General features: G+C 48.2%; 1 protein-coding gene across 1 annotated transcript; it reads right to left on the bottom strand.

The window, feature by feature from the left end:
* Positions 1-1,070: 1,070 nt before the first annotated feature.
* On the bottom strand, positions 1,071-18,288 carry POLR1E (RNA polymerase I subunit E). Its single transcript, XM_075021721.1, has 12 exons — positions 18,083-18,288; positions 17,861-17,964; positions 14,359-14,435; positions 11,465-11,550; positions 10,655-10,710; positions 10,116-10,260; positions 8,226-8,333; positions 7,644-7,740; positions 6,722-6,855; positions 5,583-5,664; positions 3,817-3,948; positions 1,071-1,661 (listed from the first exon to the last, which is right to left on the bottom strand). Exons 1-12 carry the CDS (start codon positions 18,141-18,143, stop codon positions 1,502-1,504), a joined length of 1,242 nt encoding a protein of 413 aa, XP_074877822.1. The 5' UTR covers positions 18,144-18,288; the 3' UTR covers positions 1,071-1,501.
* Between the last annotated feature and the right edge of the window lie 221 nt (positions 18,289-18,509).

The following is an 18,509-nucleotide window of genomic DNA, read 5'->3' as shown; positions in this document are numbered from 1 at the left end:
TCCCCAGTACAACAGAGACATGGACATACTGGAGACAGTTCAATGAAGGGCAACTAAGACGCTGAAGGGACTGAAGCATCACTCCCATGAGGAATGGCTGAGAGAGCAGGGACTGTTCAGAGCCTGGAGCAGAGAAGGCTCAGGGGATCTCATCCATGTCTATAAATACCTGAAGGGAAGATGTCAAGAGGATGGAGCCAGGCTCTTTCAGTGGTGCCCAGTGCCAGGACCAGAAGACACAGGCACTCACTGAAACACAGGAGGCTCCCTCTGAATATTAGGAAACACTTTTTTTACTGTGAGGGTGGCCACGCACTGGCACAGGTTGCCCAGGGAGGTTGTAGAACTTTCGTCAGTGGAGATACTCAAAAGTCAGCTGGACATGGTCCTGGGCGCTGGGCTGTGGGTGGCCCTGCTTGAGCAGGGGGACTGGACAAGGTAAACTCCAGAGGTCCCTTCCAACCTCAACCATTCTGTGATAAAAACATTCCTACTGATTATCTGCAGCCTGCAATTCCCATGGCGTTAATTATCCTCTACCCAAAAACTTGGATGTTTATGTCACTTCTAATGAGAGCTGAGAATAGTGGGTCATTAACGTGTGTAAGGAGTTATCCTTAAATCCCAAAATGAGGTACTAAACACAAATTACTATTTGAAGCAGACACCTCAAAGAGAAGACTGCTCTTGACAGCCCATGCTCCTATTTCACATAAGCTTTTTCTCTTGGAGGCGATCCTTAGCTTTTCAGAAGCCCCGGACTCCTACAACCTTGCATAATGAACACCTGCAATGAGGCTTACAGCCCAGAAGCCCAGGACTAGAGTGAAAATGCAGAGGAACTAGCCCAAAAGTCTCTCTCCCCAGGACTGGGAATCCACAGCTGTGGATTCAAACTAATCACCCTTTCCGAATATGAACCAGCTCTGACTCAGCAGAATTCTCCCTCCTCCAGGCAAGAAGCCAGGATAGGAAAAGTGGCAGAAATATTTTGTGTTGCATCTTTATACTTTTTGAACACAGAATTACACTGGAACTCTAGAGAAACAAACACACCCGGAGCCAAGAAGTTGTGTGTAAGTAATGGTTTGCTTAGTCTCTTTCCTTCTATGCTTTCTAGCCGGCATATGTGAAAAAGGGGTAAAATGGGCCACAAGCCAACAGGTCATTGCCAGAACCGACCAGACAGTAGTCAGTGGAGGACCTGCAGTTTCCAACCATGTTCTCTTGCTCCAGCACAACCTACATCTTTCTCCCCTCATACAGACAGGAAAAAAGAAAAAGGTTTTATCATAGCTTTTTCTACATAAATAGAAAAAAGAAGCAGTTTAATGAGCTGAACATCTGTTCCAACCCAGCCTTGAGACAGGGTTTCAGCAAGGTCATGTGCTGATGCTGGACAACCAAATCCAACAGACAAAAGCATCCCCATGATGCTCTGTGTGCAGAACGGCAGTTGAGAAAGGAACTGTTTTGCCCCTGCTCAGACCTCCCAGACATTTCAGTTCATTTTCTTGCGCTTCCGTTGGCTCCCTGATGACTTCTGCACAGGCAAGGGGAGAGAGAGAGTGCCCAGCTTGTGGTTCTGCTCATTCTCAAGTCCCAGCACCCCCTTTGCCTTGGAGACCTTCAACCGCATGGCCCTTGCAATGTCCATCATCCTGGAAAATAGAGAAACACTGTCTCAGTGGGGCACAAAAGTCTTCTGTACCATGACGCTGCACAAAATATCAACAGCCTTTTGCCTCAGGGGAGAAGCCAGGAGGCACCAGCGAGCAGGATGTGTTCTCTGCATCTCAAGGATACCATGGAGACAGAAGCTGGAAGGTATTCAAAGACTACAAGGTACAGCCTTCCTGAGGAGGCTAGAATGCTACTAAGCTGTGCACCACCACCTTGGACAGCAGTCCAAACCCATGTTGCCTTATTCAATGGCCAGCTGACTTGAGAAAAAAATAATGCTGCTCTCCACTTCCCTATGAAGAGAACAGGCATTATTTGTATCTAGCTGCTGCTTCCCAGTGTACTCATCTCCCATGCGTGGTATGATGAATGGAACCTAGTCCAGCAAGAACATGTCCTCTTAGCCACTAGAACTCAGCGTCAGCTCTAAGAAGAGGGGCTTGGCTGAGATATGTAGTGTGAAGAGCTTGAGCAACAAGATGCAACCCAGAACACACCTGGAAGCTTGTCAAACAGAGAGAACAAAGTGCATCTGAAGGGAAGCTAGCGGGGAAGGGGGTGTTCTGGCCTCAGCTGGTGTCCTGTGAACACACAAGTCCCAGAATCCTCCCAGATGACTTTATTATCTTTGAAATACAAACAGATTCAGTTGGGACGCGTTCTTCAGTGGCTCAGGGCTATGTGTCTCTCCAATTTTCCCAACAGGTCCCAGCCTCCTCCACCCTTTTCTCAACAGCATCCTATGCTCTGTGTTGCCAGCTCCAGTATAGCAGCTAAGAACAAAAACCGGGAGTCAACTGTGAAAACCAACATGGATTCCTTAAAAAGCTTAAAAAGAAAAAATGGATGGAAACCAACAGCAAACACTGCTGTTAAACCCACTACTATCCATCAAAGAATAAAGAGCATAATTGGAGGCAAAATCAGAAGTAATTGCATCAAGGCTGACTAGGGAGCTTGCAAAACCAAGAGGTGACTAAAGGCTGTGATAACTTCCTGTTATCACCAGACCTTAACATTACATCCCTCAGCCAGAAACCCTAGGATAGTCCACAACATTTTTCAGTTGCAGTGAAGGGTTTGTGTGCCTCCATAGTTCCTACCCAGCCACACGACCACTAAGCAATCCTGTTAAGAAAGACCAACGTGACTGAGTTAGGAAGCACATGTCCTTGGCACCACTATCGCCCACAAAACAGGACAGGGTGGGAGAGAGATACTAATGAGCACGGCTGAACAGTCACTAATGGGCCACATGTCCCCTTCCCAGACAGTGTTAACAAGCTGCCTGCTGAGCTGCTGTCTGCTTGCTGAGAAGTCTCCCAGCAAGCACAGTGGACTGGTTGAGCAGTTCCAATCAATTCCTGATTTATTCTGCAGAGGCCGGAGACATAGTACACCACAAACTGCAGTGGAAGAACTCCCAGAGCCAGAGGAGCTGGCAGCAGGCTCCGTCTGACACCTGCTGGGAAAAGCAGGTCTTGCAGCTAACAGCAGATGCAAGACATGTCTTCTTCCATAGAAAATTAGTCTAGGGAGCAAGTGCCCCCAAAAGCTAACACAGCAGGGTTGTTTGCCCTGAAGCTTATTCTGCAAGCTGTTTTCTACCCATTCACCTTATTTCAAATACTATGACCAGCAGTTCTGCCTACAACCTCTCCCCATTGTGCTTTGCTGAAAAGTCCACAAGTTCGTCAGTATTTCAGAAACAAGGGGCAGAGAGGACAGGAAGGTGAAGATGTGATTTGTCAGGCAAGAAACAGAGCTGGGTGGCTGTGGATAGGTCTTGTCCTGGAATCTGCACCGGCTGGCCATTTCAGTGCTGCCTGCCTCTGTTTCATTCCCTGCAGAACAGCTGAAGAGCCTCTTGATGCATCTGATGCAACTGTTTGCAGCAAGTGCCCTTTCAAAGCCTGAGATGTATAACCACCCTCCTTTATGAGCAACAGGGCTTCAAAATAAAGGCTGAACACACTCATGAAAGACAGAGCCCAATTACAACAAAAGGGACTCGCTAGCAGGTATTACGGTACTACCCAGGTGCCAGAGAGGCTCCAGAGCTCTTTCCTCAGGGGGTCTTCGTAGGAGGATCACAGCATCTCTCAGCAAGTGTGAACAAGCACAGTGACTCACCTGCTTTCTTGGAGCTTCATGTCATTCTGCAGGATGGTGAGGTCTGTTTGGAAGTTGTTAATGTGCAGAGCCAATGCAATGACATATGCTATGATTTTAGCCTTCATTGATGCAGAGATTAAATTCTGGACACTAGCAAGAGGAGAACATGAGATGTGGAGAGTCAGTGAATCCCAAACACAATCCCCATGAGGTGCAGACAGAACTGGAGCCCCTGTTAGATGTGACTGACTTTTCCTAGACACCAAAGAAGAGCTCAAAGCAACACAGACCTCTGATCACAGGGGCCTAACAGGCTTCTTTGCCCTCCTCACATGCCCCCTTTCTGTTCAGAAGTGCAGGCCCCTGAGGCTGTTTATCATTATGCAGCCTTGACAAAACCACTAGCTAATGACACTTCAGTCTCTTTGGCACACTAGTCCTTTGCCAGAGGAAAGCAAAGGGAAGCTGTTTTGAGGGCATTCAGTGTAACTACTAATGGCACCTCAAAAACACAATCCCCACAAAGCAGATCCCTGGCTGGCAATCCTCTGGGAGCATCTGACTACTTGTCACTGGTTTGAGCCTTCAGACAAAAGCTGGCCCATTTGGACTCAAATTCTCTGCTCCTGTCAGATTAACAGCAGCAGTGCAGCTGTGCAATAGCTGAGCATTAGCATTCTGTCCCTTCTAGGCAGAGAGGCTGTTAGCTCCCCGAGTGTGGGGAAGGCACTGTGGCAAAAAGTGAGGATACTATTAACTTTTGCCTGTATTTTGGTGCTTCCACTCAACAGGATTACTGAAAATGTTTATCCAGATTTATAACTGCTTAGTTGTAAGTGGCATCCGTCTGAAGGCTGGAGCCAAGGGCCACCTGGTCAAAGGCAGCCTCCAACAGCTGCCGAAGGCCCTCCCTGCAGTGCGACCGCACTCAGCACCACACAAGTGGCTCTGACACTGCTGGAAAGGAGGACCTTGCAGGAGCTTCCCAGCCTCTCCTCCCATCATGGGGTGCTGGCTTCTCCTGGCTGACCTCCGTGACAGGACCAGACCCTACCTTACTATACCAAACTTTGTCACTGCTGGCAGGGTAACGCCTGGGCAAAGCTTAGGGAGAACTCTTTAGCTTGTATCCATATGGGTGGAATGGTGTGGGTCTCAGCCCAGGGCAAGTTAACCGGTGCAAATCTTTACACAGTTTTATCTGTGCAGGTTTCAGTGGAGAATCCAAAGAAGTCAAGTAATGCTTAGGTTCATGTACAAGCACCCCTGTTATGCTAATTAAACTATGTGAGTGTAAAAAAGCACCCTTATTTAGCCACGGCATTACCTGTCCTGACCAACCCTGGGATGGTGGAAGAGCTGATGCATCCATCTGTCAGCTGCCTTGGTTCACAGTGAAAATGTACGTGTGGATAGCTGCCTGTTTAGCTGCACAGTTGAGAATCAGCTGCAAAGCAAGCACCCATTCTGCCATCCCGTACCCAGAAATGGTCAGGCAGATGGTTGGGCACCCCATTTGGGCATGCTAGCTAAATCCACAGGTGCAGGCTTGCTTTTGCACACATGACCCTTCTTTTCCCAGTCACATTTCAGACCTGCACTGCCTAAAATGGACTATCACCAGCCATGACCCAATGTTCTACAGGGCTGGGGCGTGAAGCAAGAGAAGCTACTGCTATCTTCCATTCTGGTAGGAAGTTTCCTGATCATGTGCCCATGGCCCTTCAAGCTGAACTCTGCTGTACCTCTGCCTCGAGAACATCAAAACAAACATAGTTCCTTACCTGCCATTGTTGTACGTCAGTGAAGTGAAATTCTTCATGAGTTTCCTGGAAATAATGTGTGGGCATTCAGGACCCATTGGATCTAGGATATAAAGGGGTTTTGCAGTGGAATAAGAAACACATACTCTTTCTCGTACTGCCCACCTCCAGCCATCATAATAGCACATTTATTACCATGACTTATCATCTCTTCCCAGGAACATAAGAGAACCTAAAAGGAACCTAGGCATTTGATTTCTAGGTCTCATCATTTTTCAGGTCTAAGAGAGGCTCCTAACACCTTTTATTTTCTTTACAAATGGGATCTCCCACTTCAATACTGCACCATCCAAAATGTGTGCATGTGTGCCTACACATATATTTCTTTTAATAGATTCCTGCCTTTTAATAGATGGTCCTGTCACAAAATATTAAAACTGAAACCATCACCCCACTGCCATTGAAAATGCTAACAATGACATTTTCACCACTGACAAGGAGACTCAGATACACAAGGTCTATGGAAGATGGCAAGTCTTGAAAACCTCAGCCACAATATTTTGCGCAGTGCTTTTGAGAACAGCAGTTCCTGTCAGTTTAAAAGCAAGATCCTGAATACAATGGAAGTATGATCACTGTGATTCACACATTGAGCTAATAAGTAAAGGATGATGAAGACATTCTCAAAAGCACAAAAAGAGATATAAAGGATGTATTGTGTACTGTATGCCTCTTGCACCTGGAATATGGAGGGATGAGGGAGAGCCGATTGTTCCAGCTTCTTGGCTTAGGACTAAGGTGTGAAAATGTAAAACATGTTTATAAGTACAGAACTATCGATAAACTAGAAAGAATCTCAAAATTTCCAATCCAAGCTACCCTGTCTCCTACCAAGAGGATCTCATGGTATCATCCTGATGCACTGCAGTTACAAAGAGACCAAAAATTATTAGACATACATCTCCCAGCTGACACAGATCTAACGACCCTCAACAACATGGAGATCCTCAACCTCACCATGAAACAGGCTGAAAGCAACTGCTGCAGCTAGCTGTTTGATCACATAGCTCATTCTGGGCAGCTGTACTGTTTTCTACTGCAGTAATTACAAACCAAGACCCAGCAGATAGCTTAAAAGTGGAGGAGCTGAAAACTCTTACGCTTCTTCTTGATCACTTTCAGTTGGCTGAACTTAATAAGGATGTCCAGGAACCAGAGGCATCGGGCTTTGTGATCCCTCCTCTTCTCATCAGCAGGCAGGAACTTCAGCTCCTCTAAAACAAAGGAGCAATGGCTGAAGGAGAGAGAGGGGGAGGATGAGCCTCAAAGAACCAGGAATCAGTTTACATCATCAGAAGGACAGGACACACCTGTAACTGCAATGCTCAGCTATTTGAGAAGAGCTCCCTGGACACCTATAAAGCATAGCCCAGGAGGCTGCTTTGTGAGCACACTTTCCTGTCAATGCCCACCATGTTCAGCCAGCCCCCTTCAGTGTGCAGCGAGTAAGAAGGTCCCCGCACTGCAGAAACTGCAGGCTCTCAATGTGGCACACAGACGCACTTCTACTTTGGCAAAGGCAGACAGGAAGCACAGGGAGTGAGGTGCAGTTTGTGCTTTTCCAGCTCACTTCAGCCCCTCAGCACAATGGCTTAACAGCTCTAAGCGTATGTCCACGTCAGCTTGCCAAGCCACAGCAACCTCTACAGCAAGTCAGTACTTGGCTGGGACAGTGCCCAGCCATGGCCATATCATGCTCAGCACAGTTCTGTGGTCCATCTTCTAGGCACTTGCCTTCAGACCCCACTTTGGATTTCTCCACTCTTTTCCTCTGCAATCAGTTCCCCAAAGGGCAGCCATGCTGCTGTGCACGTGACTCCCTCACCTGTATATAACTATACCCCACATTCCCTAAGGTAGGTGTTGCTCAGCCATACTTGTTTCAAATGTCCTCCCTCTGCACCAAAAAGATCAGCCTAGGTACAGTGGAGCTGGCAGCAGTAGTCACCCTGCCCCGCAGAAAAACTACAGTTTCACAGGGCCCCACCACAACTATTACAAGGGCATTTGCAGCAGCATTACCTTTTATCTTCCATTTTCTTGGTGATTTCTTCTGGAGTGATGTTAACAAAGACTGCTGCTGGAACCTGCAATGCTTCATACTCTGCTGGGGACAGAACTAGAAGGATTTTAAAGAAAAGAACAAGCGTGCCTTTGCTCTCCCTTCTGGTCTGAACAGCCTGCAGCGTGCTAAGTTCTACCCACTCTTGCTTTAGGAGGTGTGGGGCAGGGAAGGAGGGAAGGAAATTATAAATGGGCAGGACATAATGACAAGACTTGGAAGATGGCCAATAACAAAGGTGTCTAAAAGGACTGTGACTTGTGACAAGTCACTTCTCCTGCATGGCTGACCTAATTACCATTCCGAGTCAAACTGCTGCCAACAGGGAGGCACAGCATCCTGCTCTCTGTAAGAAAGAGGCAGAATATGGGACTTGCAGGTCCAAAAATCTCAACACTGCATGTCCCTGCTCTCAGCTTTTGGCTCATGAGGGGTGAAGGCTAGGCTCATTCACACGCCTGGCAGCACTCACTCTCACATGCCAGACCACTGACATCGAGGCTTACAGGTGTGGGAAACCACTCTGCCACAGAAAAAGATACTGTCCTCAAACTTGTAAACATCTTCTGGTTTGTCAGCATCTTCATTGCATGGTGGGAGGAAGATGGAGATGTTCTGTACATCATCTTGGGCCACATCCTGGGTCAAAGCTTCAGAGGGAAGCAAGAAAGAAGAGAGTATTTGGACCATGCAAACAAAAACACAGAGAACATGACCACAACCCAAATCCTTCCTTTAGACACAAGTCTACTCAATGGTGCTTCTTGGGTAAACACCAGTTTAATCACAGCTGGAGTTTTAAAGATTTAACTCCAGTTCAGTTTATCTCACTTGGGACAGTAGTAGGAAAAGGCTCCAGCTCTTCCCTATTTTGTTTTGTTACTGCCACATGTAGGTGCTGACTGTACAGAAAGCGTTCCAGTAGGCACAGAAAGACCAAGAGCTTTTGATATGCCTGCTATGTATTTAGCATGCTGGGTTTTAGAATGGTGTCATCACTTCTGCCAAGACCTTTCTGCTTCCTAAAATTTAGAAAAGCCGCTCCAGACTAGAGAAAAATCCAGGAAAGAAGTGCACCAAGACAAAGTGGTTGCTGCTGCTGCACCTCTTGCCTGCAGGGTGGGCAGAATATGGGTTTGGCACCCTGGGTTCCACTGGACATGCACTTGGCCCAAAGCAGCTCTGAGAGCACAGTCAACATCTAACCTGGCACAGAAGGGATGAAAGCTGACAGGTTCTATAATCAACACACATCTCTCCCATTCATAGCCAATGAAACTCAGAATCCCAAAAGTGCTGGTGGAAAGGAGCTCTGGAGGTCTCCTGTCCAACATCCTGCTTGGAATAGGACTGTCTACAGCACTGGATCAGAGCAGCCCTGAATTTGTTGTGCCAAAGCTTGGAAACACCCAAGGACAGTGACCCCACAACGCTCTGTGACCTGTCCCAGGCCTGCACCACCCTCCAAGGCAAGAAGGGTCCCCCAGTCTCCCACCTGGACCTCCCAGTGCCCAGGGACCACCACAAGTTGTGCTGTTGACTCTTGCTGGCACTGCTGAGAAGGCTTGGCTCTGACGGCCCTTCAGGTAGCTGTGGGCTACTGTTAGATCCTCCTTGGCTTTGTCTTTGCCAGACTAAACAAGCCCAGCTCCATCTTCCTGTCCTCGTCAGTTGTGTGCTCCAGGCCCCTGCCCGTTCTTGTTGCCCTGCCATGACTCTCATTTCTCCACCTCCTTCCTGATCAGGACAGGGGCACAGAGGGGTGGCACAGGCTGGACAACATAATACAGATGCAGCCTCACTAGCACTCAGTAGCGGGGTTATCAACTCTCCTTGAAACATCATCTCAGTGTGATGCTTTGGAGAGTGAACATTCCCTGCAGTAGTGACAGCAACTAAGGCCACAGCAGACTCCTCTTTGCTGCAGGCCCCTCCATAGCAGAAGCCTAAGGCCATCAGCCTGGCTCACAACAGCTCTGGGGATGGCACTTGATGGGGCTGTGACCTGGTTTAGGGCACAGACCATTTTCCATAGACATGACACTGCAAAGCCAGGGTACAGTTCACCTCAACAAACGTTCAGCTTCTCAGTTCAGACCAGGTGAATGTACTGCCTTTATCCCAGTAAACTGATATCCAGGGACTCCCAGAAGAGTTCCCAGTAATGGGCAGGGACAGACACTGATGCCACAGGGACATACCCTCATTCAGGCAACTCCCACACTAAGTCTAGCAGGATAAGAAGGAAGCAGTTCCTTTTCCACCAGAAAGATCTGCGAGTTCCTCCACATGTGCCCTTCTCAGCTGTTAGACCAGCTGCTTTCTTGGTCACTCAAAGAAAACCCCTTCTTCTTCCTACCGTACTTGGCAAGGAACTGACAGAAAAAGGCACTTCTGATTGCCTTCATTAAACCCTGAGACAGTATTCTTACCTGTTACTCCCTTTGCATTTATAATGTTTGTTGCTGCTTTTGTAACAGCTGTATTCAGAATATCATTGCCCACTGCATTCATTCGCCGAGAGTTCAGAGCTCGCTTCTGCTTGCTGGTACCAAAGGCCTCAATGCACAAATCCATCTGTGCAAGAGAGATGCAAATGAAAACACACTGCTGAAGTGAAGACACTTTGCACCTAAGAGGAAAACTCAGCTAACCACCACTTGTTCCACATTCACATTCTCTAAGAAAACTTCAAACATTTCACTGGGCACAACCCAACCATGCAACAAGCACTGATCTGCAAGGGGGCAGGAAGTAACTGGGATTGTAATCAAGCCTAACATAATTATGAAAATACTGCCAAGTTAGGCACTAATAATGCACTGTCTCATAGACCTCCAAGGCACAGAGAGAGTGCTGAACCTGCAGAGGTTTACCCTGCAGTAAACCAAACATCAGTCTCAGACAAGTATCATCTGCCAGTGTTAGCTGGATAATCCCAGTAGAATATGATATGGGGTTTCAACTTTACCTTCTCCCTGTAGGATTTATTCTGATAATCCTTCGTGTCATCAGGTATTAAGTTATCTATAAAAGAATGAAAGTTAGTGTGCTTGGCTTGCAGCAGCTGGGACAGGTCAGGTATTCAGTACCCCTTTAGCTCTAATCCATTACTGAAAGACTTGGCACATCACCTCAAGATCTCCTCCATAGGACTTTGTCAATTAAAGAACACACTGAATACAAGAGTATGTACCTCTAACAAAAAATGAAAGGCAGGCTTATTTTTGCTATAAAGCCTACAAGCGTAACACATGGATTGCAGCAATACCCAGGCCCTACTGCGCAGGGAAAAAATAAGCTCTCAAAAGACTGAATTGTTTGCATTATCCTCCCGGGTTCATTAACAAAAAGCAGTTCTGCTGAAGAAAAGCTGTTTTGTTTTTTAGTGATCTAGCCCCTTGACCTGACAATTTCTAGGCTTCCCTCAGCAGAGCAAACCTAGACGAGGCTGCGCTTATTCTGAACAGTGACAACTTTCTTACTGACTCCAGCACTTCCACTCTCCCACTCGCTACACTCTCTGCTTAACTTCAACCCTAAATTTCACCTTGCTTCCTTCTCCCTCCGTTTTTCACATCACACAGTGCCTTAAAAGGAGAGTGTAATGTATCCTCCTTCCTCCATGTTGAGGGAGTAAGGCAGAAATGAGGATAAAAGAGCAGCCAGGGAGACAACAGAGAGCACTGCTGTCAGCAACCAGGCAGTCAATAGCTGAATGCATACACAGGTCTAGCATGCTGTGACTCTGGTGCTGGGGTTAAAGACAGTATCCTCCTACCTGACAGCAAGGGCTGCATGTTGAATATTTCAGCATTATAGACTTCCATTTGCCCAGAGTCCTTGTCTAACACACCAACAAAATACCTGGGGAGAACAGGGGCAAGTGATTAGTGAGAGACAGTCCAGTGGAAGCAATGTTTTAAAATACATGGTGCAGAGCCATGTGTAGTCCCCATCCCCTGCCAATTCTTCTGCCTTGCAAATGCAAGTTTTCCAAGCACATTCAGAATGTCACAATAAAACAAAGTTACCTCCAAGGCATGCACATATATATATACACACACATACACACACACGTGTGTGTGTATGTGTGTGTATATATATAAAAATATATATATATAAAAATACAAAGACTTGTTGCTCCAAGTAAATGTCGAAGTCTTAAGACAACTGAATTAGCTCCAAAATGCACAGGTGAAGTCTAGGTGCTGGAGTCCTAGCTGCTATTCTCTTTTGTCTTTTTTGATGTGTCAGGGCCCTTGGTTTCTCAGTGCTTCTATGCAGTTTCCTGTGTTTTTAAAACATGGGTACCCTGTGGCCAGTTCTCTGCTTAGTACAAGTCACTTTAAATTCTCACAGCTTCTCAAAAACGTGACTTTGCTGTCTCTAAAATAGGATAATTTCTCTCAGGTAAATTCCTTTTCATCCCACATTTCAGAGGGGGGAGCCCAAATGGTTTGTGCTGCTCCTCACCGTCTCAGGATCCACCAGCAACAGGCAGTATGTCACCCTTGGCTGAAGTTGATCAGGGTATCAACTGCACCAGTTTCTTATGCACCCAAAAGAGCTCATTCCATGTGATCCTTTCCGACTGGTGCCTGAACTTGGCTCTGCTCCAAAAACACATCTTCCTAAAACTCAGGACACACCTTCTGAAGACAAAACCCACTTGCACAACAGGCTGCCTGTTGCAGTGGGAGCAATACTATGCAGCTGCTCTCAGAGGAGCTGCCCGAGTACAGTGGGAATCACAGCACCTCGCTGGCCAGAAAGGATCTCTGGGCAGTTCCTGCTGTCCCAGGAAGCCCAGAGGTTTGGCAGACTCATTGACTTTCCACTCAGAATAAACCGGGCTGTTTGCTCAGAGGTGTTTTCCGCTCCCTGTTATACCCACATTAGCAGTTGTGAGTGCAGTTCTAGGCTGACAGCTGCCAAGAGCTATGGGAATGTATCCACTGGAGGAAATCCTCATGCACGCAGCTGAAGCAGATGTAGGAGGAAAGGGACAGAAGGATGGGGTGGGAAAGCTTGAAAGAAAAGCAAGAAATGACTTAATTGATTCTTGCCTGCATCTCTGGAGATCCCGAGCCATGTGTACACCTAACGCAAAACTAATACTTGAAGCTGAACATGTATCAGCAGTTATCTTGTCTTGTTAGTTTCCATAGCTCAGGATCTCCAGAGGTGCAGGCAAGAACCACTTAACCCACTAAAACCAGCTCTTAATCAGTGTTCAGAGACAAGAGTGCTAAATCTGCCTAGAAATAATACTGCATTGATACCTGTATCATACATATTCATTAAACTAATTTTACCTCTCCAAACTCAAGAAGAAAAAGCCCTTAGTGCCTTTTTTCAGCTACAGCATCTTAAACTGAAGACTGTCATATATGAAGGTCCAGCTCTCTCCTGGTTTCACTTCTCAGAGAGAAGAACAAAGATTAGTATTAGCATGTTTTGGTGGACTATACGCAGAGGTGAAACCAGTTCCTTTTACAGAATTGCAGAGCTGAGCGTTTCAGTTTGAAGGGACCTACAGCAATCATCTAGTCCAACTGCCTGACCAATTCAGGGCTGACCCAAAGTTAAAGCATATTATTAAGGGCATTGTCCAAATGCCTCTTAAACACTGACAAGCATGGGGCAACAACCACCTCTCTAGGAAGCCCGTTCCAGTGTTTGACCACCTTCTCCATAAAGAAAAGCTTCCTAATGTCAAGTCTTTTTCAGATCATAGGACCACCAGGGCACTAACATCTGAAGGCACCTCCTCTTCCTAACAGTTTTACACAACTCTGCTTTTCACTTCCTTACCCTACCTGTACTTTAACTAGTCAGACACCATCAGGTCAGTGCAGTCCAACTAGAGAAGGGATGAGCTATGTGAGCAAACTGCTTGGGGCAACTGGAGTGGATCTACGGAGCAGAGCACTTGGTACCGAGAGCCTGACATGCACATTACACGCATTTCAGTGTTGCGTAGGCTAGTAGGGGCAGCAATACACACCAAAGGAGAAAAGAAACACCTCTGGGTACAACAAGGCAAGATCATTTCACATTGGCTCTCCACCCATTTGGCGGTTCTTCTATCAGAGAACGAGAAAGATCTCACATACAGAATACTTCTTAGGAGGCCAGTGGGATCTGCCCCAATGTCACAAATGTCACATTCTTAACCAGGACATGTAAAGGCTGGTGATTTCACCAACACTTCCTTCTACAGTGTGTGGCATAGACAGCTTATTAGTTCACACAGCAGCATCATGCACTGTGGCCCTGAACTTAAATTGTGATTAATGACCGAGGGGCTTCTGGGGCAGCAGCAGATGACCTTAGTGATTTTGTAGTCTTTATTTCTTAGTTTCTTAATAACAAAGCTGTTATTCCTAGGTTTCAGCTACATGAAATCATCTCCTCGTGCTTTCCTTCACAAGACCTTTTCAAATAAACTCTATTTGTATGTAATGTCACAACTTCCAAAGGGACATAATGTGCACAAACAATGCAGCTGCTGGTGCTAGAGTCTCCTGTCAAAATCCTCTTGATTCAAATCATGGCCTCCATGGGAACTTCTGAGCCAGCTTTAAGAAAGGCTACCAGGAACTTTGTGTCTGAGCAAGTCCTCTGCTTCCACCTCTATGTCCCTGCCCCCATTTTGCCAGCAAGCCATACCTGCATAGGGAGTTACATTTCATAACTCCGCTGCTGAAGTTATTCCCCACATACGAAAGCCTGTCAGTTTCCGAGACCTGAAAAACAAAGAAAAATTACTTGAATACAGGGCTGTGAATAACCTTCTCTGCATCCACTTTATTTTCCCTAGTGCCACAAAGCTCTACATTCCCAGGCATCGGACACTAGTCACGTGTAGGCAAACTTCCCTTTGCCCATTTTGGGTACACTTTGCATAAGGTCAAAATTTTTAAAAGACAGACAACATTTCTTGAACCTGAAACTACCCATGATATGTAATTCTACCTCAGCCTTCACTGGGCCAGAAGGTGAGGAACCATTTTAAAGAAATCATGGGACTCATAATTTAAATTTAGAGTTTATCAATGTAGCAAACTTGGGTGTCACCACAGTTACAATGCCTCACTAAGTTGACCACTGTACTTTAATCCAGAAGCAACAGTTTGTGAAAGAAACTGGGTTTACTCACGAAGCCACTAGTGAAGAGAGACCAGGCCTCTGCCAGCCAATTTAGGATACTATTTCCAATGCTTTCAGGTCCTTAACACAGTTGCTCAAAGCTTCTCTAAGCTTCCAGCCAGGACAAACCTTACAGATTTCAGCCTGGGCCAAAGGCACATGTTGGGCAGAGCCACCACTGCAACTAAGGGGAACTCAGTTTAAAATGTAATTTTTAATGGTCATTTTAAATGATCATCTCCAGTACTGCCAAATGACTGCAATTCACTGACTGAAAAAAAGAGCTAGCACTATCAAGAATGGCTGTACTGGGTTTACATGGCAAGGTTTTGGTAGCGGGGGGGGGGGGGGGGGGAGTGCTACAGGGAGAGAAGCTGCTAGAAGCTTCCCCCATGTCCAACAGAGCCAATGCCAGCCAGCTCCAAGATAGACCTGTTGCTGGCCAAGGCCAAGCCCATCAGCAATGAGGGAAGCGCCCCTCTGATAACATATTTAAAAAGGGAAAAAATGCTGCTGCAGAACAGAAACTGCAGCCAGAGAGAGGAGTGAGAACATGTAAGAGAAACAACCCTGCAGACCCCCAGGTCAGTGAAGAAGGAGGGGGAGGAGATGCTCCAGGCACCAGAGCAGAGATTCCCCTGCAGCCTGTGGTGAAGACCCTGGTGAGGCAGGCTGTCCCCCTGCAGCCCAGGGAGGTCCATGGTGGAGCAGATCTCCACCTGCAGTCTGGGGAGGACCCCACGCCGGAGCAGGGGGATATACCCAAAGGAGGCGGTGACCCTGTGGGAAGTCCGTGCTGGAGCAGGCTCCTGGCAGGACCTGTGGATCTGTGGAGAGAGGAGCCCAGACTGGAGCAGGTTTTCTGGCAGGACTTGTGACCCCGCAGGGGACCCACGCTAGAGCAGTCTGTGCCTGAAGGACTGCATGCCATGGTAGGGACCCATGCTGGAGCAGGTCGTGAAGAACTGCAGCCTGTGGGAAGGATGCACACTGGAGAATTTTGTGGAGGACTGTCTCCCGTGGGAGGGACCCCATGCTGAAGCAGGGGAAGAGTGAGGAGACCTCCCCCTGAAGAGGAAGGAGCAGCAGAGACAAGTGTGATGAACTGACCACAACCCCCATTCCCCATGCCCCTGTACTGCTGAGGGGGTAGGAGGTAGAAAATTCAGGAGTAAAGCTGTGCCCAGGACGAAGGAAGGGGTGGGGGGGAAAATATTTTAAGATTTGATTTTACTTCTCATTATTCTACTCTGGTTTGATTGGCAATAAATTAATTTTCCCCAAGTTAAGTCTCTTTTGCCTGTGATGGTAATTACTGAGTGACTTCTCCCTGTCCTTATCTTGACCCACAAGCCTTTCATTATATTTTCTCTCCCCTGTCCAGCTGAGGAGGAGGAGTGATAGACCAGCTTTGCTGGGCACCTGGCAGCCAGCCAGGGTCAACTCACCACAATGGCTCAACCACCTAAATGTATTTTGAAATGTTTGTGTTTCTGCTACACTGCAGTATATTTCCCCTGAGGATTTTGAATGAAAAGTCATTTATTCCTTGAGTGAATCATGCATGTAAGCAGCTATAAAACTTAACAATAGCAGCAGAAAGCACCTTCAGACTTTAATCTTGGTTCTCTCTTCACTGAAAGAAACAGAGATCTCCTTATAATGTAATTTAATGACAACAACAAAAACAACTTTGGTAAAGAATTCACTGTGTTCACTGCCTAAACATAACACAACAGATTTTGTGATCAAATGGACCTGACTAGTTGTTAAGTAACAGCTTTTATCTTTGAAACATTATTTCCCTTTAGGTTATTAAAATAAATCACGAACACACATGCACACACAGACACACACACACACAGCTTCAGTAAATCAACCTCTGCCTGAGAATACACAATCATGTATCAATCACAATTTTTCAAATAAGCACGTATTCAGTTCTGATGAAAAAGTTACTCTCACACGTCACTCTCAATATCATTATCAAAATGTCACATATTGCATTACTCTGGTTCCTTTCTGTTCCAAGAGTCAAGCCGCAATGCCAAGCCTGACAGAGCACGGTCTGATTCTGACATGCTCCACAGAAACCACCATGCCCAGACAGCTGGTGGGGCTGCAGGACCTGCACCCACTTCTCCCGGCTCCCAGGACACGGCGTGGGTCCCCACAGAAGTGTTGGAAGCCTCGGTGGGGAGCCCAGCTTGCCAGCAACAGAGGCTTTACAGGGTAAAGGCACAGCTCTCCTCTGCCCACCCCTGCGCACAGCTTCCCTGAAGAATATAAGGGGTTCCCTGAACGATAAGGGCTTCCCCATTCTCCCAAGCCCCATCACACTCACCTCCATTGTGGCAGCAGCCCACCTAAGAACCAGACCTTCCTCTGAAATCCCAAAGATTTTGTGAAATTTGGAAAACGGTTCCTCTCTCTCACACAGACTATTGCTAAACTCTGATTACTTTTTAAAACATTTGCTACAAAGCAAAGCTCCATGGAGATTTTCTGAGCCTTGCTCACTACACAGTAACTAGAGCAGCTGGAGCTGGGCAGTAGGCTGGAATTCGGAGGGCAACAGTGGTCTCCCTGAAACGGGACCAGACGGGCTGTGTGTCTGACCAAAGTTTCTAGTTCCTACTTGCAGGAACTGCCATGACTGCAGCCTTAAGAGCAAAAAACGGTGAAAGGGTCACCTTTGCTACCCGCTGAGGTGCGAATTACCCGTGTGTCCTCGGCAGAGCCTGGCCGCAGCTCTCGCCCCCATCACCGACGGGCCACGGGGCCCCGTTCTGGGCAGCTGCCCAGGCTGCAGCTCAGCGATCCCCGTTAAGCGGCGATCCACGGGGCAGACAACGGTGGGTGGACGGTGTCAGCGCCTCACCCACCGCCACGGCCCCTTTCCAAGTGGGCGAAGCTCCAGACTCCCATGGCCCCTTTCCGCACCGGAGCCACCGAGGCTCCCAAACCCACGAGGTCGGACTGCAGGCGACCACGGGAGAGCGATCCACGGGCGAACCCTTACCAGGATCCTCCGGTGCTTCTTCCGGGGATGGGCCGTATCCTTGCTTCGGTAGACGGTGAACCGCATGGAGTCGGACCGCCGCAGCCTACCGTTGGAGAACTGCACTGCAAGGCGGCGGAGAAAAGGCCGTGAGACCGAGCCGTGAGACCGGGCCGCGACCTCGCTCCCGGCCCCCACGCCCCAGCCCAGCCCAGCCCGTCCCGTCCCCGTCCCCCATCTCACCCAGCACCGCCGGCTGCTCGGCCTCGGGGTTCCCGCGGTAGCACCAAGCGGCGGCGGCCATGGCGCAGGACAGCGAGGGACGGGGACGGTGGGACGTCCCTCCCGGGGCGGGGCGGGCCGGGAAACCCTGCACCCTCCGCCCGCCTCACCGGCGGGTTCTAAACGAGGCCCCGGCTCTCGGGCGGCGGCGGCGGCAACACTCGGGGCGGGAGAGCGGTTCACTGCCGCCACCAGGCCCGCTCCGCTGCAGCCGCCATACCCGGACGCGCGGCCTGGCCTGGCCGGCGGAGGGCGCCCCTCCATCCCCCCCCGGCGGAAAGCGGCACCCGCCCAATCACGGCTGTGCTTATTGCCGAGTGGTGGGGTTGGGAGGGTGGGGGGAGAGAGAGGATAGGGCCGTGCCGCTGTAGCTCAGTAACGTAGGCCG

This window comes from Buteo buteo, chromosome Z, assembly GCF_964188355.1.
Source record: "Buteo buteo chromosome Z, bButBut1.hap1.1, whole genome shotgun sequence".
In the NCBI taxonomy this organism is placed as follows: Eukaryota; Metazoa; Chordata; class Aves; order Accipitriformes; family Accipitridae; genus Buteo; species Buteo buteo.
The sequence above is the reverse complement of the archived record's forward strand: the minus strand, read 5'-3'. Positions and strand labels throughout refer to the sequence as shown.